The following is a 20229-nucleotide window of genomic DNA, read 5'->3' as shown; positions in this document are numbered from 1 at the left end:
CTGAGGCGGGCCCGAGGGAGGGAAGGAGCGGGAAGATGGCGGCGGCGGGGCGCGGGCTGCTCGCGGCGGGGCTCTTTCGCGGGCGGGTCGCCATTGTCACCGGCGGCGGCACCGGCATCGGCAAGGCCATCGCCGCCGACCTGCTGGCGCTAGGTGGGCGCGGGGCGGGCTCCGCAAGAAGCCCCGGTGGGGCAGCGGGGCCAGGCGGGTGTTGGGAGGGCGGACGGAGTTCGAGGGGCCCTCAGGAAGCGCCCGCGGGCTCTGCTGCCTTTCGGGGGCTGACGGCGCCAGGAGCCCGTGAGTGGGACATTGTGGCACGGTACGAGCAAGGGGTGCGAGGTGAGGTTGATGTGGGGCTGTGCCTTTTGGCCCGCAAAACACTCGCTATTTTAAACACAGAGGTCAGTGAGGTTATGTTAAACCCGGACCCTTTCTCTCAGACTCTGCCTTCAGTGAGCTCTCGTCTTGCTTTAACTGGAGGAGTTAGGAGGCTGTTGAACCTTGATTCTTACAGAGCAGTATCCTCAAACTGCTGCTGGCACAGTAACATCTTAGAGACGTGGTGCTTCTTCCAGTGTCTGCGGTTTCAGGAACGTCCTGAAATAGAAGAACATCTTCATGATGCACGGCGTAGCTTTTCTTTCCACGCTGAATATTGAGAAGTGGTAAAACCTAGAGTGAAAGGCAGTCTCCTGACTTTCTGATCTGAGACCAGGAGAGGTAGGAATGACTCCTACATGCACCTTGCAACACCTTTCCTGCAGATTTCAACTCTGCCAGGGATCATCGGCATCAGACGGTTTGGGTACTTCATTGTCATGATTACATTCGGCGCCTTCAGAATGCCAGCGCTAGTATTACACCTCTCGGTGTCACACTCCCGTGGTTTGCGTTGTTGGAATGTGCACCACTGCACTGCATAGTAAAGAGCTTTCTTTGTTAAGGCTGTGCTGGGAGACATTTCTGTCTTTCCTTGCCTTTGTACTGCAGCTTTCCACTTGCTTTGTAGACCTGAATGGAGGATTATTTCTGTTACCTTTGTATTACTGGGGAGCTGAGTTGTTTTTTTTTTTCAAGTGTCCTTACATGCTGCTTTAAAGAGGTACTTTTTAAGCATCATCATACTGTTAGTTGGTGATGTTACCCAGTTACCTTAAGATTGTGCTTCATTTGATTTTTGCTGTTTTTCTCAAGCAAAATACAATAGCAAAAGTGTGTCTGTAACAGCCTAAATAGAACACAATAGAAAACAAATCTATACAAAGCACATGAGAAAAAAATGAAGAAGGAGTTATACAGGGCTTTAGACTGACTGAGTAACCTTCCTTACCTGTAGACTTGCTGGTTACTCTTGACAAGATGATGATTAGGAACTATTTCCATGTATACTCTGCACTTCAGGTAAGGGGGACTGGTTCTTACAGGCATAGGAGCAGTGACACATAATGCTAGTCATGATATACATTGTTTATATAACCAGTCTCCTTTGAGGCCTTCTGGGCAAATTTAAACCTTTTATCTGGAAACATGTGCCCTTTTCCCTGACCCTGTCAGGAAATGGTCTGGTCATTTCTTTGTGAAGAAAATTCAGTGACGTTGTCAGCTTGAACAGTATGTACCAAATGTTCTTCAGTGATTAAATTCTCTCCCTCTCCCAATTAGTACAATCTCTCCCTCTCCTGATTAGCTAAAATATAGTCTCTTACTGGACATTATTCTATATCAATGTGTGTATTCACAAGCACTTAAGTTGGTAAATACAACAGGGCTACCGTGATTCAGTATTTTGTGTTAATTGGTAATTGTGGGTGGCATTTTTTGAACTTTGCTTTAGTTAGGTGGTTGTGCAAGTGACTGGAGTTCTTAATTTAAAAAAAAATCAGCAGACCTCAGAGACTACTGTCTTTATATGTGTTGTTTTAAGATGGCCACTAATTAAGGTGAAGCTCCTATTCCTAAGGTTATGTAGTTGTAAAGCTTCCCCCGGAAGAATTAAGCTTTAAGCTCCTCTATTTTTAATATTTTTTTAAAATATATAGTTTCACAAGACTGCATGAGTCAAATGAACAGCTTGCTGCTCTTTCCTCCCCTTCGTTATTTTGAGTTGATTCTGATGTTTGCTCGATCACATGAGAGGCCAAATTCCACTCTGCAACAGAGGGGAAAAAAACCCCACACCTGGCAAGATGTAATATTTTTCCCTTTTTTTTGGCTGGTTTAGGATGGTTTATATTAAAGCAGATGAGCAGCAGACCTGATAAGAAGAGATTACTTCTGCTGAAATGCTAAGATGATGGAAGGAGCAAACTGGGAGCAAGACCTCCTTGCCTGCTTGGCTAGTAATTTGCTTATCCATTTGCTTATCATTCCATTGCCTGCTGGATTTGCACTAGGAATTAATTTTCGTTTACTCTGTGTAGTAGCAATTGCTGAAGCCTTAAAACTGTCCTGAGTCCACTGATGTGACAGAAGAAATTAGACTGGTTGTAGTGTGAGTGCTTGACTGAAATTTGGCACCTGCATTGTTTTTTCTCTGTATAATGAATCCTTCTGCCTCCAAATGCTGAAAAAAGGAGTACTTGAGCTCTTGCCTTATTTTTTTTTCTCTCATTTCTGCAGCTAGGATTCTGCAGTGCCACAGGGAGGGCTCTGTTCCCACTGTCTGTAGACTGCAGATAGGGATTAATCTTGTGAGGCTATTATCCTTTCCTTCAGTCTCTGTAGAGTTAAAAACCAGACCATTACATTTACTCACTGCTAGTCAAAATTACAGCCAGTTGTACAAGAAGATTATTTTTGTGGTTCTAAGAGCAAGCATTTTTTGTAATCAAGACCTGCTGAAGCATCTTTAAATCACTTAATTGAGAAATGAGGCAGCTGTGAGCAGAAGCAGCAGAAGTGATGTCTGAAAGCTGCTTTGCTGACTCTGCAACTCACAGGCTATCTTCTCTTCTGCAGGAAGGAGAGGAAGTCTTGTGGACATTTTTTTAATTGCTCTTTTCCTGGCACAGAGGGATCTTGTTGCTAAGAAGCACCTGACATCAGTATTTCTCTCTCTTGAAAGAACTTCAACACTGTGTTTTCTAGTCAATGACTAATAAATGCACATCCTACAAGATTATCTCCATGATGTTACTAAAAAAAAATAGCAATATTGTGTTAGCTGAATGATGTTTCATTTTGTCTCCACACCCAGGTTGCAGTGTTGTTATTGCCTCTCGCAAATTTGACCGATTAAGAGCTGCTGCAGAAGAGCTGAATTACAGATTTGCCTCCATGAGTCCTGCCCAAGTGACCCCCATAGAGTGCAATATCCGCAAAGAAGAAGAGGTAAAGATTAGTGACCTTGTTCTGGGGCTTAGCATATCAAAAGCATATTGTGTATATAAATTCTCAGATCTCTAAAGATTTCTGGCCTTCTTAAAAGTAGCTTAGACAGCGGAAAGGTGGAGCAGAGATCAGTAAATTGATCTGGCTAGGTGGGCTTCCCAAGGGAAAATATTTGTTAGCCACCTAAGCAAAAAAGCATTTGTAAATACTGGCAAATATTTTTCTGACCATGCTTACATATTTCAGATATTTCTGGCAGATGCAGGCCTTGGAACTGCCATGTTCTAAAGTGAGGCAGAGCCCACTTAGCATGATTCTTTGTCACATTGCTGTGACAGAAGTGAGGGGGTGTAAACTTGTGAAGATTGAGACCTCAGAATAGTTCCTTCAAACAGGAAGGCATAGCATGGAATCTGAATGCTTGTGACTTGACACAAGTGCCCTGCATTGTCAGTTTGGCTTGTAGTAAAGCCAAAACCCCCACAGATATATAATATTTTAGCCATGTCAGAAATTTTGGTTACAGTTTGAAGCGTGCCTCATTGCAAACTCTGTTACTGTTCAAGTTGATTTTTGAATTTTTTCTTCATATTACAAAAAATGGAAGATCGAGAGCAGAAGTACATAATCCAGGTTCTTAAGAAGTCTGCATGCACCTCCTAATTTTTTTATCTCTGTAATTAAATATTTAAAAGTCCAACTTCAGGTTGGATTTTTAACTTTTTGAAGACAGCTAGGAAATCTTCCAGTAACCACTGATTGTGACATTTTTCTAAACCTCTCAATGTCTCTCTTAACCTAAATATTAATGGCCTTCAGTAGCGATAAGGATTCTGGAAATATCCTACAATACAGACATAAAACAAATAAAAATTAAAATTCCTCCTTGTGGAACAGTTCGTGCCATAAAATATTTATAGTGATCTACTCCGACTTTCTCTGCTGAAGGAGATGAACCCCGGGGCTGTGCAGTATGTCACTTCACCTACCAGTGAATTTTAGGTGTGTATTTACTGGCATCAGCAGTGCAACATTATAGGTTATGGCAGATGTCAGAGGGCAACTTGCATGATTAAAGCTACAGGAAAAAAAAGAGGTAAAGAGGAAAAAAGGTATAAGCTTTTTTCAGGTCTGTTTCTTTCAGAGAGTATTCTGGCATGCTTAATAACCTGCAAGTGAATCTTATTTCTATATCAGTCTGAAATTGATCAGTGAGAACTACAGCGTTCTGTGAGATGGTTTGGGGCTTGCTTGGATGGTGAAATGGGGTAATCTCCACTAAACTGCCATTCCTTCTTTGTTTCCTTCTAAAGTGTGGCTAAATACCTATTTGACAAAACAGGCTTAAGTGGCTTTGGAAATTTTTGAAGGTGCTTTTCAAGCCGTCTTTATAATGCTGTGTAACAAGTTTAGGCATTATTCTGTGTTATGGGCGGCCATACTGATACTTAAAGAAACTTCTGTATTTGCTATTGCCTTGCAGTTTTATTATAAAATTGTCCTGTTTCCAATTTAAACTCTACCCACTTACAGGCACACCAGAACTTTCCTAGAACTTTTCATATGATATTAGTGAAGCTTCTATTGGATGTCTTCTAGCAGTGGAAGTTCTCTTCAACCATTGTCCTTTCATGTCTGTTTCTATTGAAGAGAGGCTTCAGAGGAAAAAGGCAGATTAAGTTCTAGTCTTGAGCTTTTCAGTCATTGATTTAGTCTTATAGTTTGACTCACTTCAGTTCTGCAACTGCTCTTACTTATTTCTGTTGAAGCCGTATTTAGAAAAAAAAATACTATGAAAATTTTATAAGCCTTTTGCTGAGAATCTGAATAAGGAATGCAGTTTCTGTTGCATGTTAACATAAGAACTTTTGTACCTGGTAAATATTTCTCCTTTCCAGATGCCCATCTGCAAGACCAGATATTTTATTGGTTAGAGACATCCTGTGATTTTTGTTCTTTAGTTTGTGCCTCTCTGTCTCTGTTCTCTTCTATTAATGCTGAGATTCTCAAAGATTGCTAAATTCTGGCCATGTGTTACTTAATTTCTAAATGTACTGTTGGACCAGAAATTTGTGTTTTCACCTCTCAAATTTGTAGTGAGGATAGTGCTTCCTTACACTTAGGTACTTTTGTTTGTAAGTTGAAACTAGATAAACTCAAATTAACAATGGTTAACTTACACTGCTAAAAGCTGTCAGAACTGAGGTGTATGGCAGGTTTTCCACATCCCACTGCTTACTATTGCTTATTTATTATGTCTTCTAGAGCAGCAATGGTGACAAATACTTTTTTCCTAATTTTCACTTGCTAGCCTTGTGGAAACTAGAGGAAAAGTACCTTTGGGCTTTTACTTCGATTCAAAGAGTATTGTACATCCACTTTCAAAACCTACTCCATTCTTAACTTCAAATTTAGTGCCTGGGACTTGGAGTCATAGGAACAGGAATCAGTAAAAGATGTTGTTAAGGATTTTTCTAGCCAAGGAGGCAAATAGTGAGTAGAGGTAACACAGTAATATAACTCACTTCAGTATTTTCACAAATAGATTGCAAATCTTAAGGTAACTGACCTGCTTTGAAGATGACATGGTTCATGCCTCTAGTTTGGATCTGAAATTCAAGCATTAGAAGGTTCATCCCTCATCATGTAGTCCAGGGTGTTGGTTATAGCTCTTTCTGGCCTAGGATGAGGCTAAAAAAGGTGCAGTGAATTAATAAGTGCTGAAGCTTGATGGCAAATATCATGGGAATAGCTTAATGAATTCACATTTTTAAGTCTAAATCTTCATCCTCAGAAGCCCTTCTGCTTTCTAGCAAAGCTTAGTTTTTGTTTAATGTGCAAGAAATAATCCTGCTTGATGGAGGATTTTCAACCACTGTGTAACCTGTCAGGCTTATTTTTGTCATAAGTTTGCTGCTGCTTTTGACTAGTTTTCCATTGAGTGTTCTGTAAAGGATAAAAAACCTGGTTTATTTTTCAAAATAGCAGAGTAGAGGGTTCTGGGATAAGAGGGCCTGAGGTTTCTCTATTCTGTCATCAGAATAGATTTCTCTATTCTGTCATGGGGCCTTATCCTGTAGCAGTGATTATGCACCTGTTCCCTTTTCCTGTGTACATAGTGATAGATGTTGCTTCTTAATGATTATGAAACTGAAGTGATTTTCACTGTTTGCATATTTCCTGGCCTCATAATGTGTTGAGAGCAGATCAGTTTGCTCCCTCTGAGGTGCAAACCAGACAGTTCTGTGTGCACGTTTATCTTTATTTATCTCTTTTTGTTTCTTGAATTTTGAGCTACAGCAAAATCTCTTGACAGGGACAAGATATGAGAAATGAATGTCTGAATTAAGGGGAGGAAGGGAGGGAGAGAGAGACTGAGAGAGACAGAGACCAAGCAGATGATAGTCACAAGCCATGGATGCAGCAGTGTCCTGTCAGTCTTCTGGTGGGGGTACCACCTTCACACTGGCCAAGTTTCAAGTACCCATGGGGTGGTCACAGGTGCCATTCCCATAACTTGGGGTGATGTGTATGAGCAGTTGCTTCCTTCCCCACAGTTTGCCACAGTTGAGCACTTTTGTCCAGATGCATTAACAAAGATGTTCTAACCTGATCTTACCTCTGCTAGGCCTGGAATTAATGCTTTCCTGTAGCAAATTCCTCCCTTCTGTGCTTCTCTCAAGTTCCTGCTTTGGTGGTTTATCATCTTATGGTAAGTTCCTTCTGTGGCCTTGACAGTGTTTTGAGACAGGTAGCAGTACTCTTTAAATCCTTACACTTGTAAAGCCTTTTTTGCTATACTCTGTGGACAACCATTTCTTTAACTGGCACCTCGATAAGTGGAAGCTTACATGTCTAGGTAAGTGGAAGATAAATCCTTGTACTTCTGGTAGGCCATGGATGTTCTTGAAATCAGCAATTCAGGATTCTGTTCATGGTGTCTCCTTTCCAAACTTGAACTCCAGCAACAGAACCTGCTGCTGGACCAGACCCCGAGGGTAAAATCTGTCAGCTGGACATCAACAAGACAACTTCAGACAGACTCAATACAGTGCTACTTAGCACACACCTTGTGTCTGAGCTCACTAGCAGCTTTTCTTTTCCAATAAACTTTATAGCTTAGCATAAGCTCAGTTGGTTTATAAATACTTAATGCCTGTCTGTGTGAAGCCTGTCGTGAAAGACTGTGGCTTGATGGAGAGTTGTGGATAAGAGATTCCTATTGTTGTACTTTTAAATAACACAGCAGTAACACAGTAAAAATACCTGTTACCACTGTGCCAGAATGCCTTTTAGTTCTAGCCACCAAATCACAAATCTTTAATACTCTGTAGTGGGTTGTTTGCCTGTGTGTTTTAGTGACTCCAAGTGACCTGTGCATGCATGTAGACATTTGTCCCTTTCCCCTGAGCCAGTCAGTGACTGCTGTCATCTCAATTGTCTATGTGCTACTGCCTAATACATCTAAGTTGCAGTCACGCACAAAAGTTCCTTATTGCAGTGTTCCAATCTTCTGATTATGTCTGAAGTGCCTGATTTTGTTCTTTTCTGTCTTTTTTAGAAGACTGTCTTAAACCAGTAGCTCTACCTCATGCAGCTTTGCTTTGCTTCCAAAGAGAGTCTTTAATGGCTTTTCTAAGAAGTTCTTTCCAAGTGGATATTTCAATTATAGCAATAGAAAAGAATCTTCTTTAGTAGTCACTGTGATTTGAATGTGTTCTACCAGACCCTCCTTCTCCCTGTGCTGCTGCCTGCAGTCACCGTGTTTACTGTAACTGGGAGAAGCCCTGCAGTGATACTTTCCTACAGCACGGAAGACTTTGTGAAGATTGCTACAGTTGGAGCCATCTGAGCTGTCACTGGAGAGCCTTCTGGCCTTTCCTGGCTTTCAGAAAGCAGATCTGATATGTGTTTGTTGTTGTTGGGTTTTTAATTTTTTTTCCTGAGAATATGGTGCAACACGTAGGAACAACAACAGTTTCTTAAGTGCAACAGATGAACCATTTTGAATTGATATGTTATAGCATATAACATACATTTTGTCCAGCTGTTAAAAAGTTACTTCAATGTCTCTTTGTGGATTTTTCTTGTTAATTGGTTTTCAATCTTTTCTTTTTATCATTCTTAGCATTTTCCTTCTCTTTCTCTCTCATCTTTCCACAGTCTGAATAGCCTTAGTCTGTTCAAATCTCCTTTGTACTGAAACCATTTCTGTTCCATAAATGAGCCCATATTTCAGTGACTTACAGAGAATAATATTCAAAGCAAGATTGTCAAACTGACAGGAAGAAGAGCTTGATATTGCTGAGCAAAGCATAACTTTTGCAGCCTTGCCAGACATAACTTTCCTTTGCTCACAACAAGAGAAAAGTAAAAGCCAGAATGTCCTTGTGGCATGGCTGTTCTCACAAGCTATGAGTTTGGGACTGCTGTCATGTTGTGGATGTTTTGGTTTTCTGTGTTTTTTTCCTCACATCCCACAACCTGCAGTGACTAATAAGTGAGTAATAAGATGACATTCAGAGCTTAAAGATTTGGTTTAGGTATTAGGTATTATTTTTAAGGCATTTTTTCTCAGCAGGCATTAGTTTTTAGGTCATTATATGTTTGTTTAAGATTTTTTTTTTCTTTCAAGAGGCGCATCCTTAGAGGATCCATACTGTTCTGTTAAACCATTCTGTGCTTTTAGAAATAAAATATTAATAAATAAACAGTAAGACTTTGTGAGACTGGGTTGGTAGAACTCATTGTGAGATACAGATAATGCATTGCTTGCACTTTTCTTTGTTTCTCACGTTCTATTGCTAACTCAATACAGAGAAAGGCTGATTGATATTCTTCCCCTAGCCCAATCTGTTTGAGTGGCAGCATTTCTCCACCAGTTTTTGGGGGATTTTTTTCTGTGTTTTTCTCTGACCACAGATGCTAGGTTATCTTTTTATGTATGCTTGAGTAGGAATAACTGATGCATGGTATCTAGTTATGATTGATGATGTAAGCAGGAAACAATAATTTTGTCCCATTTCCTGTTTCTTGAGATAAATATTAAATTATTAAGTTGTTGCTATGGAGTTCGTATTACTATCTTGAAATAATATTTTTGCTAAAGAAAACAGCTTGTATTTCCAGCATTTTTTCGACTTCATGTTTTGTAGGGTAATTAGCCTTGCTCTGTGTAAGAAGACTGGCTATTGCAAACTCATGCGTCAGAGCTGTAGTGAATATACTAAACTTCTAGATGAGGATGATAAAACTCCGCAAGATGAGTTCTCATGTGAACACCCCCACTCTTCTGAAGAACATCAGGAGATTCTTGTAGGTCATGTGTAGTGGGCTTTTGTGTCTGTTTGATTTTACAAATCTTCGGCAGCTTAAATCCCCTTCTTCTTTGGGTGCTGGTATTTTATGCAGCATCTGCATTATACCAGCAAAATTTCCTAAGTAAACATGGATACAGCCCAGTCCTTCTTGGCTGGCTAAACCTGTCATACCAATCTTACAGCGTCTCTGAAGGATAGACCTCCTCTTTTTCTGTGAAAAGGGCATGAGGGAGAAAATGCTGTCTGAGAACAAAACTGGGTGTAGACCTTGATCAGCATACCACACTAACAAATACTGTTTCAGGTAGAAGCTTTGGTGAAGTCTACACTGAGTCTGCATGGGAAGATTGACTTCCTGGTGAATAATGGAGGGGGCCAGTTTGCAAGTCCTTCTGAAGCCATCCGTGCAAAAGGCTGGAATGCTGTGATAGACACCAATCTGACAGGGACCTTCTATTGTTGCAAAGCAGGTAAGGTCTGAACATCAAGCTTTTAATGTTTATTTGGTTTTGTTTCTTACAGAAATACCAGAAGATAAGAAATGTCAAGTTTCCCTAGCTGCTTCTTTTCATGCACTTACATGACAATGGGTATTTGTTTTCCTGAATCTTACCCAAAGCTTTGCATTAAATGGTATATTACATTTGTTCATAAATATAAACATACATTTAGGCAAGCATGATCTTCTGGTTAAGGCCAGGTGTGGGAAGTCAGTTGACTTGGATACTCATTTAAAGGACTATAGGAAAACCACTTAACTTTCATGGCCTGTATTCACTGTGTATAATATAGGAAAATACTTTCTTTGGGGATATACGTTTAGGTTTAAATTTAAGTATGGTATGTCATTCTCAGATAGCATTTGGAATGTGGAAATTCAAGTAATTCGCATGGAAACATGAAACTGATTTCTATCAAGTGCTTCTTTACAATTCTTGAGCCTTACCTGGGCTGTGCCTGTTGCCTCATGTCCTCACCTCTGGATTGGCAAGGCTGTGGTACAAAGAGCAGTTTGTTTTTCTAAACCACTATGACAAATGTGTAGTGTGATTGCAGTTGAGACTCCAGGTTTGGTTTCCAGTTGGCAAGTTCATTTGTATGCATTTCTTCTGATATTTATAGGTTATCTTCCTCCTTCATACAGTGTACAATGCCTGGATGCAGGAACATGGAGGAGCCATTGTCAACATTACTGCTGCCGTGAGAAATGGCTTTCCTGGAATGTCGTAATATATATTTTCTTTTTCTACTTTCCTATATTTTTCCCCCAGAAGTACTAACTGTTCCTAAACACTTCAGAAAGGTGTGTACTGGGCAGCAGCAGAGTATAGAAATATAGTAGTTAGGTCAAGAGAGAGCTAGAACATCACTTGGCTGTATGTGTGGGGATCTCTTAATAATCCAGTAGATGGCATCTCTGGTCTCTCCACTTGTTTGTAAGAAACTATGAAGCAAGACTTGCCAGTGAAGCATTAATTTTAATTGGAAATTGCTCCCTTTGCTGTTTGGTTTTTTGTTTGTGTGTTTTAAACTTGGAAATTGAGTTTGTGTTGAAGAAATATAAAAATGTATTTTGAGCAAGTGTTGCATTATTTCTTTTTGTCCTCATTCAGGGTTGAATGCTTTCAAAACAAACATTTTTTAAGGAACAGCAGCATATTTTCTCACTAGCTTGTTCTTCACAGTACAGAATAAATACAGAGATCCACATGGTGGTGCTGAAGCTACAGTTATTTGAGTATCTCCACTGTGGTATCTGGTTCAACTGTCATGGCAAACAGGCTGAAGATGTTTCAATTTGAATTGAACTAAGAGGAAAAAGAAGCTCATTCTGAATAACGGTGAAAAAAAATTCCTAATTAACCATTGTATGTAGATGGATATACAAAACTACTTCCAAATTAAATTTATTGGAACTTCTTGCAGAAGTGTACTGTTGAAAAAGATATGCCTTTACTAGTCCAGCCACCACTTGTGCCTAAAGTCACCTGATAGGAGTTTTTTATACATATTAATTTTGAACATAAAAGTTGTCATGTTTTCTCAGAGTGTGCCTGGAGGTTATCTATTTCTGGCCTAAACATATGAATAAGTTATCTTAGATTTTTCTTATTCTTTCCCTGTGTCTGAGAAGCTATTGTATCTGTCTCCTCTTAGTCTGTTTTGCTAGGCTAAAGCAGCTGAATTTATTCATTTTCTCTGACTAGAACTGTCTACAGTTCATTACTGCAGTAATTTTGTTTGCATTTGTTCAAGCTTGTAATCATTTCAGACTGATTACCTACAGCAGCAAGGCGTAGGAGTTCACTCTGACTCTCGTGTCTCTATCTCCATCCACCTACAGTAATTTTTGAATAGTAATTTACTTTAATCATGATTGTCAGAAGATTTAAACAATCTTCCAGACCACTATTCCTCCAAGTGTTGCTTTACCTGTGCAAGCTACAGGTAGTTTTACAGTTTGAACTTCAGTTTTTTCTCTTTTTAAAGCCTCCTCCTGCAGTAGAGTGTAGCTGACCCCATGTTCCATTGGGAAAGAGATTTAAGTATTTCTAGCAATGACAGGAAATCACAGCATGGCTTGTTTAAACAGTGAAGCTATGGTCAAACTTGGAAACTAGAGAGTCTCTCTCTGTTCCAGATGCTTAGTTCAGCCACAGAAAACCACTCTGAGTACCCTAATGAGGCTGCAGTAGAATTAACACTGGAGACTCCTAGCTAAGGGAACGGATGCTTCCTTTGCTTTCTTTTCTCCATAGGCACACAGGAGCTGCAAGAGCTGCAGTGGATAACCTAACCAAGACTTTAGCTTTAGAATGGGCTTGCAGTGGAGTGAGAATCAACAGCGTTGCTCCTGTAAGTAATGGCAAATGGTCTGATTAAAATTAGCAGTTACACATGTTCATAGTTAGAGTTTTTGAACCAAGATTTTTAAATTTATTACCAGTAACTGTTTGTGGATTATTTATATATTTGTTTATTTATAATTCCCTTACTGTGTTCTTTGGACCATTTGACAGTGTTTTGTACTTTTGGATGATGAGTCAGAGGATGTGGGATAAAATTGCTTCTGCTTTCTGCCTTGACTTGGCACGCTTGGTTTTTAGTTTTTTTATAGCTAAATGAAATAATACTGGTAGGAGTTGGTGACCTGTCTTACAAAGCCTTAACATAAAATTACTGAATGCTCTGTGTTTCAGTAATGGATTCATTACTTCTGAGTTCAGGAAACCTTTTCTGTTTGAGGTGCAGGTATGCTGATGGTTTCCACCTGTGTTTACAAACTTATTTTGAAAATCTTTGAATGTCTCACATAATGCCTTTTACTTTGTCTCCTACATGTTAAGTTAGTTTAGCTTAAGGTATATAAAGAGACTGTAGTTGGAGTGTACCTTCTCTCAGAGAAATCATATTTAAAAATGTGTGTTTTGACTTCTTTTGTAACAAATTGATGCAGACAGGAAACCACTATACAGGTCAGCTAAAATATGCCTTCCACATTTCTGACAAAGTAGAGAGCAGGTAGAGTTGTTTTAAATAACTGTATAGAAAGAGCAGCTATGTTTTGTAGTGCTGCAGATACAGAAGTTATATAGAAGCTCTAGCCTTGACATATGAGAATGTGTGATCTGTAGTAATTTTCTCTTATCCACAATTTATTTTGCACATTTACTCCCTTGAAATTAAAAGAGGAAACATAAACTTTGTCCAGCTACCTCTACAGTCAGAATTTAGCTTATCTCACAGTGAGCGTCATAAGTGAAGTGTCATGTTTGTTTAAGTGATCCCTAGGAAGATCTTGCTTCTGTTTTTCTAGAAGGTCTGTGTACTGTGTATTCTTTTAGCCTCTTGTCCTAAGACATCTGGCTTGCTTTGTTTGGCATAGCATAGAATGCTTAATGGCAGCTGTGTGTTAATCATTCAGGTAAAGGCTTTTATGTAACCTTTGTGAGACCCAATTCATCTGGAGACATGTTAAATGTTAAGATGTACTGACTTGTATTTCCTGTTTATCTGCTTTTTCTGATTTATCAAGTCTTGGGGAAGTAAGTAATTAAGACAACATTATTATGTGAATATACTTTTCAGGCATGCTAATTACCTAATGAATCATACTGATTAGATATTATATCACATGTCAGAAGACATTTTTGACAAGCAAACACTTCAGGGCTTTGGCTCTTTTAGAAGTATTTGCTAGCTATGTTACTATGCTGGTAACAAAAGTCCATGTTGTAGTTACAATAGTACTTCTGTCACCTTTGTGGACCCATGGGGTCTGTGGTAACAATACAAAATTTTTACTGCTGTATGGGAGGAGAGTAACCTGTAGGGAATGGATACATAGAGAGGGAACTGTGCGTTCTGAAGAAAAGTGTTTAACATACATTACACAGGTATCTTCAACATCTTAGTATATGCTTTATGGGTGAATTCAAATGTTGTGATTTTACTTGAACTTGACTCCCAAAAGTTCTGTCCTAACTAGTGAATGTAACTTTGTGTTCACATTGCTATCTTCCTTCTCAAAACTTCCTTCTCACCAGTCACTCTAGTGACTGTGTGGTCACCAGAGCAAACAGAGTCATCTTTTTCTGCTTCTACAGCAGCTAAGTAGGGAGAGTCAGAATTCTGACTGAAATCTGTCTGCTTCTGTAATTCACAATAAATCGGTGTAGTGCTCCTACAGATGACAAGAAACTTTTGAGAATTTGTTCTTGTGGCTTTGTAGTTTCCTGCTGGAATTTAACATGAAATGCTTGTAATTTCAAAGCAGCATCTGAGTATTTTTATACTCCACTTTTTTCTTATTGAAGTGACAGCAGAGAATTGGAATAATCAGAATTATCGTGCTTGAACAGAGATGTGGCTAGCAGCCAAATTACCTTCTTGTATAAATTATACTATGCCATTACATTCAAGAACTTGTATTCAAGTGCTCTTTAGATAGTTCAGTCCCACAGAAAATCAGTAATGACAACTCCACAATTTTAGAATGATCAGTTTAAATGTATGCAAGAGAACTTAAGTTTCACTGTGCTGTTTTTAAATAGGGACTGGTATTTTCGGAAACTGCTGTTGCAAACTATGGAGAACAAGGTGTAATGATGTGGTTAAAGAGCATACCAAAGGTTCCTGCCAAGAGATCAGCTGTTCCTGAGGAGGTAATGTATTTCAGAATGCTTCTGGTACACCTACTTCTGTGTCTCTATTTTGAAGCCACTTTATTATACGGAGAACAAAAAGATTTCATTTTGCACTGTGATGGAATATTTAAAAAGAAGAAAGCTTGTAGCAATGTGTGGTTGTGCCAAGTGAGAGATTTAACCAGTAGTCACTGTTATACAGATAATTTAATTCAGCTGCCTCTTACAGCTGAGGTGTTTGATAGTAGACATTATTTCTTGAAAAAGTTGACTTCAGCAGGAAGGACTGAAAGAATGAATATTAAGGGGAAAAAAGTGTATCTTAAAACCACTTAGAATGGTTCCACCAAGAATGTGCATCTTTGATAAACTGATCAACGTTTTTTTGGGTTTTTTTTTTGGTATCTGATACTGCACTCTGACAGCTCTGTTAAATGCTTGATGTTTGTGGCTGGAAGGGATGGCTTTAAGGCTGTTACAGTTTTTATTACTAAGTAGAAAATGTTACTAGATCTTGCTTGTAAAAGTTTTCACAAGCTTCTTTGACATGAACAATTCCCTGCAGTTTAAGAAAGATTAAAATTTGAGATTTTAAAAAGAAGATTTTAAAATGTCATTCTTTTGCTAGATCTCTCCTGCAGTATGTTTCCTGCTGTCTCCAGCTGCATCATTCATAACTGGGATAACCTTGGTTGTGGATGGTGGCCAGAGTTTGTATGGCCATGGCCTAGAAATCCCTGGTAAGAAATGGGCTACAAAATAATGCCCTTCAAGTGACTGAAGTTGTGAAGTGGGAGGATACAAAAGTAAAATGTCTAGTTTCTCAATCAACTAAGTAAGTTCTTCTATTTGTTTTCCTCAGATCATGACAGATGGCCCCCCCCACCAGAAGGAAAAAATTCTGAAATGCTGAAAAAGCTTGTTTCTGGCAAGTTCAAACCAAAGCTGTAGAAGAAAGAGATTTTATCCTTATTGATAATCTCACTTTGTGATTTGACCTTATTATTCTCAGTAATAATTTATTTTGCTCATATGTAACTACATTAAGTGCCTTGATTTTTGTTGGTTTATATTTAAAACTTTTGAAAGGCTTTACGTTGTACATCTGTTCTCTGAAAACACCCTGAAAACATTCAGTCTTTTGGGAAGGGAAAAGATAAAAAGACAAATTATCCATTTGCACAGGCTTTAAATAATGAAGAATCCCAGCCAGAAGTGAATAAAAAGAATACTTATTTTGCAGTGAAGATAGCGAAGAGGGAATGTTTAGGAATCCTTCTGTCCTTGATGAATTTACAGAGAAGGTAATTTACGTATTTTACTATTAGTTGCATCAGTAACCCTTGGGGTCAGTGTTAGCTCTACACTATTTCTGTTCAGCCACATACTGAGTGTTCAACAATGGTTTTAAAGACCAAGTAGAGTAAGTATTTCTCTGAAAATAAATTAAAATAAGATGGAATATTGTTATTAATGTTCCAAACTAGTGTGGCAAATCATATTTTGAATGTTTTGAATTGTTTGCAGATATAATGACATAATGGAGTTAAGCTGGCTGCAACTTAAATTTGATAACAAAATAAGCAGATAATAAATACAGTGATGGAGAACAGTATAGATTCAACTATTTAGTATGCAAAATCTGTGGTGTATATTGCAGTGCTCTCTGCAGTATGCTACACTAATAAAGGAGAAATTTGGAGTTCTTCATTTGCCAGCTAAAACACCTTTTATCCATACTTCTTGTCTTACAATGTTAAGAGAAGTTTGTTCATTACTGTCTTTAGGTGTGGTTTTTGTGAACAAACCATTTAAAAACTGGAAATCTTGTAATACATCACTTGAAGAGGTTATATTTGTAAATTTTTTATTCACTTTAAGGCAAATGTTCCCATGTCTGCTCACTTTAGTGAAAATATAAAAAACACATAATGACTGTGTTTTGTTTGCTGTAAAAACTGAAATTCCCGGAATCAAGTTGCTGCTATAGAAGGGAACTTTTAATACTTCAGTTTGGACTGAATGTAAGAGTCTGATGGTTGTTCTCTGCAAAGATGTTTGACTTTTGTGTCTTTCAGTAAAATATGTGTTCTATATAGGTGCATGTAGATTGCTTTTTCATGAAAATGAAATGAATGCCAGTTTTTGGGGGAGGAGTTGTTTGGGCCCGCATATGTGTTCTTTCTGCTTTATCCTCTTTCCCTAGTAACTGAACAATCATTTATGTGACTGTGAGAAATTGGTACAGACATAAAGCCTACTTTTTTCAAACCTCTTGTGCAAGGTGTATTTTGTTTATTGCAAATAATAGTTCAGGGTACTCAGCAAGAGGATTCCTGGAAGCAAATGCACTTGTTAGATAACTAACTCTGGAAGTCTAGCCCATTGCATTCAAGTGAAATTATTTAGTTTATTAATACTTTGTTACAACATCCTTAACATCATTCTGGAAAATAAGGTTAAACATGAATATGCTTGAGATTTGTGGAACTTACTTTATGTTTGACTGTGAGTTTCCATGGTACACGTGGACTGTGGCATTAAAGTGAAATGGAAGTGAATTGATTACTTTTATTTTATCCCAGAAATGTTCATTTAAATATTTGAGTACAAACTTGGAAATCATCAATTTTTAATCCTCCAAATTTCCTCTTTAACTATACTATAGTGTGAATATTCATAAAGAGGGGAAGTTTATATGTAATGATGGTGAAATTAATCATTCACCTCAGGAAATCATGAGAGCATTAGAAAGGCGAGCATTCTCCTGTGTGGGAGACAGGTTCAGTCTGCAGTTAATAAATTCCTTCACAGGTAAAACTATAACAAACCTTTCTGCTTGTGTTGAATACAATTTGACCGTGCCTTCTTCAACTTTCAGCAAAGCAATGGATCTACTAAGAAGATGTAAGTTAGTTCTTTAGAAGAGGCTGTGTGTGCTTTTTCTTTTTAACTGGCAGGAAGTTGAAATAGGCAGCATTTGTGGAGCTGTAACATGCTCAGCTTAGTATTATAGGAGAATATACTTAGAATATTCTAAGGGTAAATCTGGTTTAAAAATACAGAAAATACATCTTCGGGAGGAGAAGGGGATACATCAGTGTTGTTTGCTTTTCTTTGCCTATTTTTTTCCCAGTAATGATACCAAGGTTCTGTCATGACCTGAGGCTTACTGTGCATAATATTAACATTTTTATCACAATTGTTTAGATATTAGGATAGTAACTCCCTTGCTGTAACAGTTTTGCAATAATCACAGCCTTTCCTTTATTGTTTGGGATTTTTTTGGTTTTTACTTGTATTTTTGGGGGGGTTTACTTTGTTTTTGTGGTTTTTGTCTTGCACCATGGATTACATGAAGTGTTTAATTGTCAGAACAGAGGTTTTATTTTGTTCTTGCCTCTTTGGTCCTTTTTTATGTAGATTAAAATTATTTGAAAAGTTTTGCAGCACCTTGCAGAAACACAGTATTGTGTCAGCTGGCAGCAAGAATGTTTCAGGTTTCTGCTGTAGTGCTACAGATAATATCAACTGTAGCAACGCTCTTCCTATGCCAACAGCTCTTGATCAAAGGGCATTGAGAGGTTAAAAGAAATGGGTGTGGTAGCAAAAACATCCTTGACCTTAAGACTGGGGTATCTGGAGTTCAGAGAACAGGGCTTTATTTTCTTTGATTTATTTTACAAGGGAGGTGAAAGCAACTGTGAGAAAAGGGCTAAGGAACCTCAGGAAGAATCAAGATTTACTGACCAAACAGTTAAATGTAAACATTTGCTGCACTGTATAATTGTAATAAGCAAAGAGAAGAATGTTAGAATGACAGTTACATTTACCATTCTGTTAGAAATCTCTTTTTGGTTGCTTTAGTATTTACCTCTGGCTAAGCCTGTGCCTATTCTGCCTATCTCTTATCAGATATTCATTTGATGGATGAATAGGTGATTACCAGCTGCTACAATGCACCACTGTCTGGTGTTATATCTGAATATGTGTCATAGAACTTTACATTTGTGACAGCATTGTAATTCAGTGAAGGGGAACTTCTGTCAGTTTCTGTCAACTGCACTTGCCTTACGTTTTACAGATATTCTTTGTATCTGTATCTGTTCTCTTAAGCAGAATATTGTTCGTTCAGGGTATTTATTTAGCATAAAGTGAAGTCTGATTATTCTGTGCATTTACTTAGTGTGAAATTAAGTCTGTGTTGTAAAATCTTTATTCTTTAAAGATTAACAGTTGTCACGTTTGCTAAAGGGAGAGTAGTCTGTGCAGTGTCATTCTGCAGTAAGGTCCCTTGTCTGCTTTAGGATATAAATGAACAAATATGAGGCAACCATTGCTTGTTGCAAGCATTTATGGCGGTGTTTAGTCTTCTGAACAGTCACACAGAATATCCCCTAAATCTTTGAGAAGATGTGCTTTTTGCAAGATAGTGTAATTTAATATACTTCTAATCAGCATCTCCCAGTTTTCCCTTGCCATCTCAAATAGCAGCCTTGTGTTAAATGGCTGAGTGCTGCAGATGTTAGGGGAATTGTGTTATTAGTAAAGTCAACAGTGTCTGTATTCTGGGTTACTGATTATGGCTGAGTCCTAAAGGTAAATGAGTTGCTTCATAAACTTCAGTGATGGGGTTGGAGCAGACAAGACTATCAGTACTGCTGCCCAAGATCACTTAGTGTATATTATATTTTTATAAATCTTCCAGCAGTGGTTTAGGACTGTCCTTCCCAAGATATTTGCTCTTCCTTTCTTTTCTCATCAGCCTTACAGTGATGGTGCATTTGGATTGGGTGCAAGTACTGAGATGCAGGCACGTGTTTCTGTCACAGGAAGGCAGAGGAACATAGCAGACATGACTAGCAAAGGTTTGAAATAATACTGCTGTTTTCTCAATGCTTGTGCGCTGGATTTAAATTTATAAACAGACTGTTGGCCCTCCTGCTGGTGAGGAAAGACTGGATCATGTTGTAACATCCTGGCATCTCAAGCTTTACCCTACTGCAGTTCCCAGAAGAAGCCATTTTGATTTCTGTTATCTGCTCTGTCTCCAGCAGCTTGTTCTTTTGTCAGTTAAACCCTCATTTGATTAAATATATATTAAATTAATCACTAATTTACCCTTTTCTGGATGCCATTCAAAATGTGGTAATACGGTGCCATCTATAGGAAGGAGTGGTGGGAAGGCAAAGAAACGTGGGGGGAAAGGAGAATGATAGCACGGCTCTGAAAAGGGTCTGGTTTGTTCCTTTTTAAAGTGTTTAGGAGCTGTGGCTCCAGTGTCAACTAATACAGGCACTTGTTAGCCTCAAGCAATACATGTACGAGGTGAGAACCTCTCATTGCAATGAGGTATTGATTCTGGAATTCAGGGAGAGCCATTCTGCCAGATTTCAGTCAATTGCTTGAGTACACTATCCTGAGATGTGCTT

General features: G+C 38.5%; 1 protein-coding gene across 1 annotated transcript; it reads left to right on the top strand.

The window, feature by feature from the left end:
- On the top strand, positions 1 to 19901 carry PECR (peroxisomal trans-2-enoyl-CoA reductase). The gene is made up of 8 exons (XM_038142725.1): positions 1 to 153; positions 3197 to 3330; positions 9955 to 10120; positions 10795 to 10876; positions 12410 to 12506; positions 14705 to 14815; positions 15426 to 15537; positions 15660 to 19901. Exons 1-8 carry the CDS (start codon positions 36 to 38, stop codon positions 15746 to 15748), a joined length of 909 nt encoding a protein of 302 aa, XP_037998653.1. The 5' UTR covers positions 1 to 35; the 3' UTR covers positions 15749 to 19901.
- The last annotated feature ends 328 nt before the right edge of the window (positions 19902 to 20229 follow it).

This window comes from Motacilla alba, chromosome 7 (genome assembly GCF_015832195.1).
Source record: "Motacilla alba alba isolate MOTALB_02 chromosome 7, Motacilla_alba_V1.0_pri, whole genome shotgun sequence".
In the NCBI taxonomy this organism is placed as follows: Eukaryota; Metazoa; Chordata; class Aves; order Passeriformes; family Motacillidae; genus Motacilla; species Motacilla alba.
Note: the sequence above shows the minus strand (reverse complement) of the source record. Positions and strands in the feature narration are given on the sequence as shown.